Source organism: Solea senegalensis, linkage group LG20, assembly GCF_019176455.1.
Source record: "Solea senegalensis isolate Sse05_10M linkage group LG20, IFAPA_SoseM_1, whole genome shotgun sequence".
NCBI lineage: Eukaryota > Metazoa > Chordata > Actinopteri > Pleuronectiformes > Soleidae > Solea > Solea senegalensis.
In genome coordinates, this window is record NC_058039.1 from 6,073,771 (window position 1) to 6,089,601 (window position 15,831).

The 15,831-nt window shown below is 39.7% G+C and overlaps 1 protein-coding gene across 3 annotated transcripts in view; it reads right to left on the minus strand.

Moving 5' to 3' along the window:
- Positions 1–9,557: 9,557 nt before the first annotated feature.
- LOC122786344 (rho GTPase-activating protein 9-like) overlaps positions 9,558–15,831 on the minus strand; it is a 30,480-nt gene continuing 24,206 nt past the window's right edge. For 2 of the 3 annotated variants that reach the window (XM_044052587.1, XM_044052585.1), the window contains 6 exons: positions 15,546–15,665; positions 13,605–13,703; positions 12,923–13,000; positions 12,675–12,728; positions 11,821–11,955; positions 9,558–10,346 (listed from right to left, as the gene is read on the minus strand). In XM_044052587.1, coding sequence (XP_043908522.1) covers positions 10,237–10,346; positions 11,821–11,955; positions 12,675–12,728; positions 12,923–13,000; positions 13,605–13,703; positions 15,546–15,665 — 596 coding nt within the window. In that variant the 3' untranslated portion in view covers positions 9,558–10,236. The remainder of the gene's footprint in view (positions 10,347–11,820; positions 11,956–12,674; positions 12,729–12,922; positions 13,001–13,604; positions 13,704–15,545; positions 15,666–15,831) is intronic. The other variant, XM_044052586.1, reaches the window with a different exon arrangement.

The following is a 15,831-nucleotide window of genomic DNA, read 5'->3' on the forward strand; positions in this document are numbered from 1 at the left end:
TGGGATTTTTGGATTGTATCGGATTTAACATTTTTATCTGTCCAATATCCGAGTCAGTGATTTTGAACTGGTATTGGATCGATACTGTTTCCCATCCTTGGTTTTACATGTCAGAGAGTCACGTTGAGCTGATAGGCTTAATCAGGATTATGTGACCTCTGTGACAATGGTTTGAATGTAGCTGATATTTGTTCATATTAAAAATATATGCACTACATATTTATTACTATTATTGTATGAACATTTCCAGTTTTGAACACCGGCATCCAAATATCCACCAGTTGAGTCGACGTGTCCGTCGAACATGAGCTTGTGACCGATTTGAATAAACTGCTTCCTAATAACGTTATGAGCACCTCTCCGTGATTTTCTCGTGCTGCACAGAAAAGCATTAACATGTGAAAGCCCTGAGTTCCTGTGAACTTATTTGACCTATGACCTTCTCTCTATGTGTCACAGACAACAAACAGCTGCAGCTGGCCTGGAGGTTTCCCGCACGGTTCTCACCCAAAGACTGCGGTTCAGATCGACTGCGACATGTCTGCTCGCAGGCAACAATGAGTGAGTCGGAATAAGTGATTATTATAAGTGGTTCTGACTTGTTTTCACCATTAATGACTTATTGAGAGACACATTCTTTTGCCTCTTTCATGCACTTGCATAGTTAAATCATGTTGGACGCCGGGTTGCTGTGAGAATCAGGATCATTTGCAAATACACGCATAGATTAACAGCACAAATTAACATTCAAAAAGCTTAAATCACATGTTGGTGGACAGATAGTTCTTTGAATTTTTGAATTGGATAAAAGTTTATAATCACATCGTATAATTCATAAGCTGCAAGAGGGAAAATATGACAACAAATTAACGGAAAAGACAGTAAATATTACTCACTGCATAAATTATGATTGAACATTGTTTCTTTTATGACTGCAACACTACAAACATGATATATTCACTTGCACGCATTCAATCATAGATTTGTCTTAATATCATACTGTATATTCTATATAATATCATACTTTACCCCCTGTAACAAGAGACCTACATTTCATTTATGTCATAGTTGTAGACCACACTAACCATAACTAAGTCATGCGTTACAAGTTTACGGATAGCATGACAAGATTTTAGGGACCAAGTCTGAGTCAAGACCAAGATGAGTGCACTATATACATGTAAATACAGTAGAACAGAATTTAATCTGTGTATTTGAACTCTAATCAAAACTAATTATGTCCCATCTGTTTACACTTTATGCCGTAAAATCTCAGGTTTTACAAATGTGCCAAGACTTTGGATTCGTACTCACGACCCCAATCACTGGGGGTGATGTGAGCCAGTTGTTATCAGTTTAACCAAAGAGTGATATTTCATATTATTCCATGAATAATTTGCAGATCAGTGTAATTATTTAGCAATGCTAATAAGATCATATATAAAATCTGGCAAATAATCAAAATGAGCATAATGTAATGGAGCAAATGTTTGTATTTTAATTTCTATTCTGTTAATCGTCTTGATCATCTTCACTCCAACTTGTAAAATGCTGGTCTTTATTGTGAAGGGACATGCATTGGAACATCATGTGTCCCTAAATTATTTTTTTACCATAGTTTGATAAGTGGTGTTTCAGCCAGAAAATTTCCCTGGAACAAGGACACTTTGCAGGGATAGCAGGGACTAAATTATATTTCAGGTTAAATTATTTTAAGCCAATAAAAGTCCTGAGTCAGATGTTAGTACTTTTCTAAAGCAGAGGGGTGGCGCTTGCAGTGTTGCAAGTCTGTTTGGGTCCAGCGTTTTCTTTGAGCCGTTTAATTTCAACAATACCTCATAAATTATCCTTCCACTAAAAGTCCAGATTTTCATGTATTTGACACATGTCTTTACTGATATTCATATTTTTTTGCAGGACTTTAATCTCCCCCTTGTTTACTCTTGTCATGTTCACAAACAAAAATGTTTCAGTTCCTTGAAAAAAAAGTCCCTCTAACTTTAAGTTCCAGGGACTTTTGGTCAAAATCATGTCTTTACACTAAAGCTAAACACAAACTTAAACTAAGCGCAGACAAGACTCAGACATGCAAACGACACAACACACACTTTCTCACATCACGGTCCAGACACACACACCCACAGTGTGACACAGACAGTTTGAAGGGTCTCATCTCGCCTGCCTTTCTTTGCTTGTCTGCTCTGTCTGACCCAGCCTTTTTACACGTCTAATTAAGAAGTCAGACCCTCCAGCGTGCCATGACATACCCACGGCTGATTTCTACCCATGTTTTGTGCGTGTGTCTTCATCTGGCTGGATCGGTTTTATTCTGTAAACTATAAGATATTGTTTTCCCCTTGAGCCCGGCGCCCCCTCTATCAATGGTCTGAGAAAAGTTGAGGAATAATTCACTATATCCACTAGAATGTTTTTGTGAGAAATCAGCGAGTGGGTGACTTTTAGACAGAGCAAGAAATTTCAGACAATGCCCGTTTGTGGAGCGAGGTTGAATAGAGCATTCTCATGTATGTGTGATCTGTGTCACACATTTAAGAGCTAAACAATATGTGGTAATGTGAGGAAAAAAAAGGAAAAGTCTAAAGATTCTGTATTGTTTTAGCAGCACGACATATTTTGCATCTCTGCCTGTGCGAGTGCATGTGTGCTGAAATAAGATTTCCACAGCCCACCGGGGACATACGACACACTTTGTCGTCCTGTCTGGCCATTCCGTGGAAGACTTCCCCTCGACCCCGCCTGACAGAGTCACGACCTCTGAGCTCTCATCAGAGAAGAGGCCAAGAGGTTAAACTCTGCAAACCAGTGAGGTCAACATCTTCTTTATCCAGTCTTGACCCCAATTCTCTGGTTTAGGAATGATTAAGGAGGATGTTATTGACATTTTATATTTCTTAAAACTGTGATTTTTTTTCTCAAATCAAATGGGATAAATTACCTTGGGTGGTTTGATGTACAGACAAAATTTTATTTGCACTATTCAAGTACAGTTTGAAAATGAGCTTCTATTAAACTGCTATTTCTCTACTTCTTTGAAAGTACTGCATACATACAGCACATTTTACAGTACCTAATATTTTACATAAAGCCCTATCAAACATAAGATTGACTGTATTGTAGTTTTCTGTTGGGGCAAGAGATGTTTCTTCTTATCCTCTAAAACTGTTAGATAATTTAGTTCCAATAAATGTTCAAACTTCTGAAGGTGAATAAAGGCAGCTCCACCCTCAACAGCTGTAAACTCATGGCTAATTATGATTTGGTCCAGATTTAAAGATACTATCATTTCACATCAATTTTATGCTGTAACTTGTGTAAGAAATTGATGAAACTGACCATGATGTGTCATCAGAGAGCAGCTGTTGTAGCTGCTACGTGTCGGACACTTAACTTTACTGTACCAAACCTTAAAAGCCTCAATACCCTTCTCAAAAACATCTTGACTCCAGTGGAGGGTCTGAAACAAGAGTCTGCAGTGGGAATGCTATATACACTGTGTGTGTGTGTATGTATATATGTACATATGTATGTATATATATATATATATATATATATATATATATATATATACAGTATATAATTTTTTTTTATATAGTCAACCCCTGGACAGCCTTTCCAACCTTTCCTTTAATACTGACTATTTTAATTATTTTGCGTCTCTGTTGATGTCATCACATTTGAATGAAAGGGGGCCAATTTTCCACAGAATGACTACCTTCATTTTTGGCACCTTTTTTGCTGTTCATTTTTGGTGAGCCACCATGAAAACTTAGCAGCGGGATATCACAGGTGTCTTTTATGAGAAGTCCTTGAGAGCTTGCATGGACACAGAGCAACAATCAAAGAGTTCAAAGGTCAAACAACTTGTGGATTTAAAGGCCATTGAAAAGGGTCATCCAGAGGGACCTCCACCCTGCGCACTCTGCCACCCGTGTGTCACACACATGCACATACACACATTAAAATAGTCAATTATGTGTAAAGAGGTGGTGAATTAGGGGAGGAAGTGACCATTGTCCATTTGCCTTGAGGTCAGAGCTCTTCATGTCAATTTGTGACCTCCAACAGGCCAAGGTCTTTAATTTATGTAGTGATTTATCCACAATTAAGTTTTAGTTAAGTTAGTCATTTAGCACAATATGTACAGTACATCCCATAATTAGAGTTTGTTAATGTTGTTGATGTTGTAGATGTTTTTGAATCTAATAGGTTTAAAGCATTTCCAATATTTTTTTGCAGTTTTATATCTTAATGTAGACACTGGATTTAGACTGAGGTTCGCAGTCGTACAAAATTCAGCTGGAGATACTTAGTTTGCACCTCAAAATGCAGATAAGGATTTGCAGATGAACTTGAACCCAGTTCCCTCACACTGCCGGATTTCTGGTGTGGCAACCTCATTCCCCCCCCCCCACACACACACACCACACACCCTTTCACACCCCCAGCACTATGCCTGTCTTTGTGAAGCTGTCTTCCTTGACTTTCCGTATCCCCCGTCTGGCCCTCTGCAACCTCTCCTCCATCTCTGCCCCCTCCCCTCCTGTGCAGCCATTCTTTACTTCTGGGTCGGGGGGCTCCAGGAGACGGGACTACAGGGACTCACAGTACAGAATGCTAATCAGGCCCTTGGTGGCACTTCCCACGATTTTGCTCCCAGACATGAGCTATTGTCTTGTTATTGATTCCATTACAATCAGACGGTCCCTGTAACTTTCGTGCCGTCTGGAGGCTGGTCTGCTGCTCTGACTGCAGCAGAGGGCCTACCTGTCATCTCACACTTTAAACCCAATCTCTGATTTGCTAATTCTCACATTTACTGAAGTGCTGTAGAGGTGCTGATGCTTAAACACGAGTACTGATCTTTGCCTAATGTTATACACTACCAGTTAATAGGATTTGGACAACCCAAGTGTTATAAATCTCAAGCGGGTTTATTTGAAATTCATTGCAGATGCCTTTACGTTAGCCTGAGTTATTGTAATAGAATTCGATCTTAAAATAGACAGAGTCCCAGTATAAATGATGCTGATCGCAGTTTCTCTTCGAGAACATCTTTCATTCCTAATTGAGCTGACATTTGCCTCCTGCGATGATTGCTTATTGTTTAACTGCCATTTAATTCTAACTTGCTTGTGAATTGTTAAGCTCTGAAATTGTACCTCGCTAAAGGTAGAAACAAGTGAAAGGTCAGTTAATTAATCCCATACTTTGGTAAAACATGGCGTGTTGTGGGTTTGGTATGATGAGTCACTCAGACACGAGGAAAGTGACACAAATGTCCAAACTGTGAAGCTTCACATTTACATTTCCAAAATGACCCAAATCTAAGTCATTATATGTTGTCCTTTATTGTGGCTTGAAGCCAGAGGAGTGGTGCATTACTGTATTCTAAGATGCAAACTGTGAGCTTATGGGAGCCGCTCTGTACAGATGCTGCATGCAGCACAGCAGCAGCAGCAGCTGCATCCACTGATCTGCTTCTCTTCAAGAGCAGCTGTGGCACGACGGCCAAACACAGCCCATCATCCAGATGAGACGTGGGTTTTTAACCCTACAAGTGTACACAGTGTGAAAACATCAATCAGTAACTGTGTTAATGCTCATATGAACATGATTTACAGTCTAATGAGTTCAGTGTTGCATATTCTATTTTTTTTTAGTTGTTCCGGAATTTATAAACAGACGATAAATCTCAGTGAAGCCATTTAAAATTTCAACTATCCAATCCTCTCAATCTTAATTCAGCCTAATAACGAATACTGGGTAATCCACCTCAAATTTCATAGAAGGGAAGTCTCAGTTAATGCATTATGTGTAAACTATACCAAGCTTTTGTAATCTAACAATCATGAGTCATACAGGAATCTCATCATGCTCCATCCTTACATGATAGATAATATATATACATTATAAATATATATAGACGTAGAGGTCCAATTTCCACAGAATAACTCTTCATCTGTCCATCAAACACAATGAATCGACTGAATAAGATCTTAACATAATGTGGTCTACTGTCGTCTGATACTGGGGCCAGAGTCACAAATATAGATGCCAAATAAAAAGTATTGTCCTCCCTTCTCATTCTGCCCAGAGACCTGAGGTTGCCAGGTAGTTTGATGAACCAATTCCACAAAGAATGGATCTCTGAGGAGCTACATCTAAACCCCTTTTCCACAACATAAACATAAACAGTCTTTGCACGCTGTAAATACAATGTTAAGCTGTGAATTAATTGTCTGGATCCTTGTAATCAGTGAAACTAGTGTTTTAGTTTAATCTTTGATGACATGTCATGCTTAACACTTCTTACCTGCAGTTTAAATGTGGATTATTATGTTTTATGGGTCTAATAAAATGAACTTGCACTGATGGACAGCAAGCGAGAAATATAATCCATGTCACATCTAAAATGTCCAAGAACCTTCAATGATGGCTTTTTTTCTGTTTTCATTTCTGTAAATAATCCCCCGCTCTCGTTTTATACATTGGCAATTCAATCCAACAAAGCCAACAAAGAAGATTAATCAATTCATCTTTGCAATATTTGGTCAGCAAATTTATATTTGAAGGTTCTTCATATTTTTTAAGTACAAACAAAGTCACAAGACAAGAAATAATACATCATAGAAGTAGACATAAATCCACATTTTTGTAAACAAGACTTTTATTGATTACATTAACTGTAAACAATTGCATAGTTCAAATACAGTAACTTGTGCAAATCACGCATATGTGACTCTTGAAACAGTAGGTCATACAGTGCAAAATAACGCCACCCGCTCAGTCCCTCTAAATATACTCACACAAATTACACAAATTCAGTTGCACATACAATGTTTCATGATTGCAGTTACATCGGTAAAATGCATTCATTCTGTTGCAGAACATTGTCAGAGGAACAGATTTGACAAATATGACGTGCAATAAAGGCAGCAAGTGATTAAATCATCATAATAGATCAACTAACCTCCACACACACACGCACACGCAAACACACACACACACACATTGCACCTGTGCTCGTACAGTGCACACGAGTAAAACATCACATTGCTCTCAGACCAAACCCATACATTTAGCTGTTAATGTGCAAACGCAAATACAAAAAAAGTGCAAACGTAAACACCTTCCTCTAGTTTTCTTTTGCATAGATTAAATGTAAAGATTAATTTCAAATCAGACTAAATATGCCCAGCTGTTCTCTGGTGCACTGAACAGGGAATAAACATTAATAAAGAGTGTAAGCATGAAGTATGAATTGTTACTAATAAAAGAATATTTGATGTACAACAACTATATTTACCAGTAATGCATTCATGTCAAATATTTTGTTTAAAAAAAGTTAAGAATTAACTGCTGTTAAAAAATATCTGCTATGTGGTTCATACTTAAATTGCACAAAAAATAATTTCAAATGTTTCAAGTAATAAAGTCACACAGATTGTCACCAAATATGATTGAAATACCAAATTTACACGAGGCAAAAACAATTAAAATATGTAAGACAGAAATATAATTCAATATGCAGACATATACATTTGAATTCTCTATTCTACATCGAGATTAAATTGTTGAACTAATTACACTAAAAACTTAAAACATGGACTACTGTAGTCATTCCCTAACATTTATTACATCCTATTTAAAATTACTTTCAACTGATCGCCTACATGCCGATGAAAGCGTGAGTGAATGGGTGTGAATGAGTGAATGGCAAAAAACTGTAGTGTAAAGCAGCTTTGAGTGGTCATCAAGACTAAAAAAGCGCTATATAAATACAGACCAATGCACAATAATACCTGTCAGGCTCTTTTAAACAGTTCACTTTTATGAACTAAAATTATTAGCAGTGAACTGAAAACACAAATTCGACCGAAAATTTAAGAATCACCACAAGCGTTATGGAAAAAAACAAAGAAATATCATACAGTGATTCTCTAACGTGAAAGTGAAGCTCGAGTGTGAACATTTTAAATATAAACGGTTACATTGAAGCCAGGGCCACACGGTGGTGTAGTGGTTAGCACTCTCGCCTTGCAGCGAGAAGACCCGGGTTCGAGCCCCGGTTGGAACAAGGGCCTTTCTGCATGGAGTTTGCATGTTCACCCCGTGTGTGTGTGGGTTCTCTCCGGGTACTCCGGCTTCCTCCCACAGTCCAAAAACATGCAGTGTGGGGATTAGGTAAATTGGACACTCTAAATTGACCATAGGAGTGAGTGTGAGAGTGAATGGTTGTTTGTCTCCAGCTGTGTGTGGCCCTGCGATGGACTGGCGAACTGTCCAGGGTGTACCCCGCCTATCGCCCGATGTAGCTGAGATTGGCACAGCACCCCCCGCGACCCTCTGGTGGAGGATAAAGCGGTTAGATGATGACTGACTGACTGACATTGAAGCCACTGTCAAGTGAGTTCACACACAATGCTGATCACCTGGCAACATTCCTGCACTACACACAGGAAGTGATTCTTTTCACCTCTAGAATGAAGGAGGCAAAGCAGCAGCACGGCATCGACAACACAAGCCATAGTTTAAAACAATGCCGCTCTAGCGGATCTCCCTTTATGCAAAGTGACACTGACACAGACGGTCCAGAAAGAGACACCGTGGCTGCTCTTTGATCAATCTATACAGGACTTGTGTCAATGTGGCGCTCATTGACTTCGGTGTCTTCAGAGTGACTTAGGTTTTGCACGTTTTTGACGCTGCATTTGTCTGTGGAGAATTGTCTGGCACACAAGACAGTTTCAGATGACAATATCCACATCTGTGCGGTCCCAATTAGAGCAGGGGCAATACCGTTCAGAATCTGAATATAAACGTATACTTTGAGGACTTGTTCACAGCGAACGCCATTATGATGTCAACGTTTTAATTTCCCGCAGGCTTTAAGGCAGTCTTATTCAAGTTAATGTTTGGGTTTGAAGGCACATACAGTAGATGTTAACTGGTGAGCATGTGACATCTGTATAGTCCTTACAAACTCAGGACAGCAACTGACAGAGACAATATTTGAACATCTTCCACGCACACATCTCGATTATGCATCTTCACGCCTATGTGCATTTTTAAAATGGAGATATATGCACGTAGGTGTCCACCGCCTGTATCAATCTATGTTGGTGTCTTTGAGCGTGTGTGTGTGTGTGTGTGTGTGTGTGTGAGATCTGGGGGGACTCAGGAATGGGTTAAAGCCACGGCATGAGGCATTCTTCTAAAAATGCCATTCCCACCAAGCCACAGAAGCAGCCAGCAATTGCTCAAAACTTCCACATTAAAAAGAGAGGAGGAAAAAGAGAGAGGGAAAGAGCAGAGGGAAGAGAAAAAAGGAGCAAGTAAGGGAGAGGGCGAGGAGAGAGAAAAGAGAGAGGTTCCAGTGGTGGCGGCGGTGGTGTTGGTATGCCTTCCAGCAGACGAACCACAAGGCTCCCATGGGACCTTCAAGGCAAGGAGGAGAGCGGGAGGGGGGCACGAAAAGGGAAGGGGAAGGATAAAGAAAAAGGAGTGAGGGATGGAAAGATGAGGAAGAAGGGAGGAAGAGGAAGGGTAGAACAAGAAAAGGGGGAAGAGGATAAAGAGGATGTAAGGAAACAATGGTTGTAAGCCAGCAACGGAGGAGGCGACAGACGTGATTGAGCAGGGAGAAAATAAATGATAAACAGAACTTGGGGGGGAAAAGCAATGACAGCAGGGAGAAAATGAGAGAAAGACACAGAGTTGACAAATTCATGGGGCCCACACCACACCCTGGCACAAACATCAGCCTCAGAACACGAACGCTCACCCCTGGAGTGGAAGGAAAACCCATACGCGGTAAAACTACACATTTTATGTACTGTAAAAAGGAACTGGCGCGCGGAACATTGTACACTATTCATCTTCCTCCAGCCTTTTCATCTCACACAGACCCAAGCTTAACAGTGTGATCCTGGTACGGTGCTGGCACGCTTCGAGACCCAAAGGATCCCTGACAAAAAATGACTGAAAACAACAAGGGAACTACCCCATCTTGTGGTCAAATTATACAACAAAAGTTAAAAGCAGGGCATTTTATTTTGCTACACGGTCATCTGGTTCACTTTTTCATGCTGCAACGTGCCAAGGGAATAATCCCGTGTTATGAAATGGCATTGAAACCATCAGATCTAAATGTAACCCAACAGGGCAGATAAAATAGCAGATATTTACTGCACATGGTTTTAATCCCACCCTCTCTCACCGTTTGAGATGGCGGCACATGAATAGAAGAGTATCATGGTTTGGAGGAGGCATGTTCAGCACCAGACACTTCAAACGGTCCACTTTGTCCATGTAGTCAGACATCTCTGCAACAGAGAGCAAGAGACATGTTGGATCATAATACTGTTATCATTAGCATTTTATCACGCTTTATCAGCATCCAACACTTGATTTACATCCATTAACTGGTGTCACATGTCGTTTATTGGCCTCCGCCGTCTGAGTGGATACAGCAGCAGCTTACAATTACAAACTATCATCACTGTGGTTTGAAGCGGAGAACACACAGATAACAATCAGGCTGATAAGAAAGGGATGGATTCATGTCAAGATTACATTTACATTTTTCCAACTTTTTTTTTTCCTAGTGTGCAAGTTTTCGTTCTGGTTGTCATTTCATTTCAATTTGCTAGATTATCGTCTGTTTTAGGATAAGTAAAAGTCACAAATACATTTTGGCTTATCGTAGTGGTTTAAGTTAAGTCAAAGAAAAGTTTGAACATATCAGATAATAAGTATTTTTAATGGGTAAAGTAACTGTAACCAGTACATTGCTTCAACTTAAATTGTTAAATGCAAGGCTTGTTGTTGTTGTTGTTGTTGTTGTTGTAAATGAGTGGAAAAAGACGCATTTATTAAAGGTCATGAGCAGGTAACTAGTTACTGAAGTTACTTACACCTCACATACTACATGATATAATATACTTTATTGTCCTAATGGGAAATTCATTTTGGGCTCAGTTGTGTGTACGGCATATATACGACAATTAAATACATTAAGTAGATAAACACACGAAAAACAACTGTTACAACTATTACATGCAGACACGTAGTAACAATAGTAAGATCCTGGCTTTTTCGTCTTCACATATTAATATTAAACACTAAACTCTGCCTACCTCAATCAAAGTAGATTTAAAACCCATGGCAACAAAATGATCACCATTAAATGCAATTTTCTGACATATAAAATATGAAACTCCTACTAAATCTGTTGCACTAATTTAAGGATTTACCTTTTTTTTTCTTCTTTTTTTTTAAATAAAGAGATTTATGTCTGTAGTAGGAGTGGAAAGGTTTGGGCTGAGTGCCACAGGCAGGGTAGAGAAGTCATAAAAGTACTGACAAACACATTGTCGGTTTTGTTCTTTTCTTGGGATTTGTTGACAATAAAAATAGAAATAGAAATACACCAGCCTCATCCTTTAAATAACGGAGTCAACTTTTATTTGCATTTTGAGTCGAGGAACATGGGAAATGATTTTTTTTTGTGCAGTGAAACTACTGTTCCATTTGAATTTGACAATACACTCAATAAATTACAGCTGTATTTTTTTTTGCATGTATATGTTTAGTTGTTGTCCTGGCTCTAATCCTATAATCCCTTTCTTTGGAAAATGTAAAAATATATATCATTTCATACGTGCTTTGTAGGCAGTGATGGGATAACTGAGGATGTTTATTTTTTAAATCTAAGATTGATCAAGTGTCACTGAGTGATGCTCAAATACAAGGAGAAGGTGTGAAGGAATCTGACAGAGACTGAAACTGGTCACTTACTGGCTGTCTCTACAATGTCTGTGAAGAAGCCATAGGGCACCAGAGGCTCGGGAAGCTCGCGAAAGAAAAGTTTCAAAGCTCCCGTGATGACATGGATGTCCTCCCACTCGCCGTCGCCCAAATTCAGCTTCTCCTCTGAGAGACGAGGAGGGAGGGGGGGAGGAGGAGGAGGACGAGGGGGCACAGAGACATTGAGACAGACAGGGTCAGAGAAGAAGTAAACGGTAAGTGAGGCAATATGAAAAAAAGAGAGAGACAAATGTGTGACAACAAACAAGTCATGGTGTCGTTTAGTGAAGAACTTGAACAGAACACAGTGCAAATTCACATTAGTGCTGAGGCGGAACATGAAGGCTTGTAGCTGCAGGACGGAGATAGCTGTGGTCACACACACACACACACACACAAACACTACATATCTCACACACCCTCACAATCAGAGGTACAGAGCACACATTGTTTAATCCCGGCCTGCTCATATTAGACCATATTATCAGCTTATTCTAGGTGCTGATTCCTGATTCTCCCGTTTCTGTCCACTTGATGGCAGCCATGGACTGTGTGGGAGCCTCTGTACAACCTGCTCTGTGTTATTACATCAGAAAACGTAAAGCAGAAGAGCCTAAGGGACAGACATACATTAAGCAAAGGGTAGCAAAAGCACCAAACTTTCAGCGTTTCAGTGCATCTGTGTGTGTGTGTGTGTGACACAGGTCTGTCAGTCTGTGGGTGGGAGTGTGTTTTTTTTTTATTTTTCTGGACTGCGGCGTTCACGTTGCGCAACACATAATGCACAAAACAAGCAGGCCGTGGACACATGAAAGCGACCGCTGTCCTCGTCTGTCTCAATCTACCTTGCACCAACTCCGCTGGGAACATGTAGCGGCCGTCAGTAGTCACCGCTCGCTCTGCAAACACCAGCAGTTACTCAGTAAGCTTTCCTCAGTGAGGAGGTGAAAGAGAGATGTGTCTTATATTAAGATTCAAACAGCATCAGTAGTCATTTGATTTCATTTGAAGAGGCTGGAAAAAGAGGATTAAGATTACAAATATATCAGCACTGATCATGACATTAAGTTTAGGTTCAACACTCCTCCCTCACCATGGTTCACTAGGTAGCGTAGTTTCTGAATCACTGCCAGGTTCCCTGATACTCTGTAGATGCCATCAGTCTCCAATCCTGCAACACACACACACACACACAGATAGCTTTAGTATGATTTATGAGTTTATCATAATCGGTCATTTCAGATTTGTAAAATACACACCTTTTAGAGAGAGTGACATTTCATGCATCCTACTGTACTGCTACTACTCCAGTTTATAGTCTATGTTTAATCAAACAATACTGATTATCCTCTACTGACTTATTTTGTGATAGAAAATGTAATATCTTTGGGCTTTTGACTGTTCCGTGTGCAAATGTTCCTTATTTTAAGTAAAGCTCATGGATTAATTCGAGTGCCAAATTAACTGAAAATGAATAAAATGTCAGATTTGAGGTACTTAATCGCTTTCTGTATTAAACATTTATTATTATTTACTGTCTTTCAACAGTTCTCAAATAACTAAATGTCCTCTCAACTGCCACAAGACTTCTTATTTGGGCGTTTGAGTCAACCTGCTTCTGCAATCAACAGCCCTTTTAGGTACATCTTCTCTTTGATGATTTATGCAACACAGCAGATAAGACGGCGCAGAGCTGCCATCGGGTGACTCAAAATGCTATTTACGCCGTTTCCTCATGTGTCCGCGCAGGAGTCGGCGGTCTGCAGTGACTGTACCTCTGCTCTCCACAGCCTCGGTGCAAAGTCTGACGAAACGAGGGACGGTGCTTTTCTCTCGGTTACAGAGCATCTCCAGACAACAACCAAATACCTGATCTGGAGAGAGAGAGAGAGAGAGAACACAAACACAGTCACACAAGTCGCTTCTCGTGTCTCTTTTCTCCTCGGGTAACATACATAATGTAAGAGCGACAAGATTGAGTGAATCTAGAGCGACATATACAGCTCATGATTTGAGGAAACCTATATGTTTGACTCTGCTCCCAAAGGAGACGTAGACTCACTAGTGATGATGAAACATAACCCCTGTACTGCATACTCTATAGGGTAAAAATAATTGTATGCAACCTTTTACTCCAGAGTATAGCACGATCATACTGTATTAAATCTGATAAAGACTGGAATGAACTTAGGTGTGAGGAAAATGGAATCAAAAACCACCTCACAGCAGTTTATTAGACAATACAGGAATATCATTTTATAGTAGCTGAAGTCTTTGGTTATAAATCTATTTAAAACAAAGTACTGTGTGTCTCGTGGAATATGGACAAAGAATAAAAGCTCAAACAAGCTTGAAAAACATAAAATAGATTGGTAGATCTTTGGTAGATAATTTACTGTACTATATGTATATATATATATATAAATATATACATATATACATGTATATATGTACATATATATACAGATATACATATATATATATACATACATATATATATCTATAAATACTGCATAGGTGTTGAACTGGGTTAAATACGGGAAGGCCACAGAATATGATTCTGATTATTTTCACACTTATTGTCACATGTCAGTGACCTCACTTGACCTGTGTTTGTGGTGCATTTCTTCACTCATTTACACAAGCTTTTCTGTTTAGTGGTCAACTTTGATGATGTGAAAGTGACCCAAAAAAAAAAAAGAAGAACACATTGTTCCATCCATTTATCCAATCCATCAGAGCCAACTGACAATGACATTTGGCATTTGCCGTAATTGTACATCTGGCTCATAAATAAGGGTCCAGTGCAATATCACCAGATACATGCAGCTGTTCAATGTTCTGTATATACTTCCCTCTTATATAAAAATCCCTATTTTTATATTTATTTTATATACTTCCTAGTGAGTCTGCATGTTATTGTCACTTCTTTTTGCTTAGTATTGTTCTATTGTTTTTGCACTGAATAGTGTTGCACTTAAATCATTGTACTGGTAATGACAATAAAGATTTTCTGATTTGTGATATCTGAGGAGACAGGCTACTACCTGGATTGGTCATCTGCCTTAACTGGGCAAACAAACAGCGACCACAACTCATTCACACTCAAAGACACACTTGTGGTCAATTTAGAGTCTCCAATTCACCTGTGAGGGGACGAGGAGGTGGAAAAACCTGGAGAAACCAATCGCAGTCAAACCAGGACTTGAACCAAGAATCCTCTTTTAGATGTATTGTGTAACAGATGCCATGGTACTGCTATAATTGGCAGACAAGGAAACATCTTTGGAGAATCCCTTCCTCAACAGACAAAGAGGGGGGGCGGATATCGATTCACATTCACTACAGGGTGAGGCATCACCACAGGTGGTTTCTCGCCTACTCTCACAACTGTGATGGTACTAAATTATAAAATCTCTACAACTTTACAACTCAAGTCCAGAGTTGACAGCTGTAATATTAACTAGAAAAATTTCATTCTGGGTGTCAATATCACCCGATAGAGACGCATTACCGTTAAGTAGTAGCATTTTAAAGATGAGCGAGTTTTAGATTTGAAGATTTCCCCCAGAACAAGACACGAAAAGCTGAATACTTCAGTCAGCATTCACATGACAAAGAAGAAGAAAACAAAAGCGATTTCTTTGCATTAAAGAGAGCGACTGCGCTGATAAATGAAAGGATGAACGCCTAAAAACCTCAAAAAGAAACCTCACCTTTAATGAGGCCTTTCTCCTGCAGAGCCTGCAGAGGAGGTCTCCTCATGATCAGCTTCTTCAGCCGCGTCTTTACCCTTTTCCTCTCTGTGTTTTCCAGGTTGGACGATGAGCGAGGGACTGTGGAGGAAGGAGAGGAGAAGGTGGAAGAAGAAGAGCGAGGAGAAGAAGAAGAAGAAGAAGAGGAGAAGGAGGAGGAGGTCAGTGCGGGGCATTCAGTGACGAGGCTGGAGAACAGGTGCGAGGGGAGCGTGGCGAGGATGAAAAGTGGCAGGGCCGGTCGATA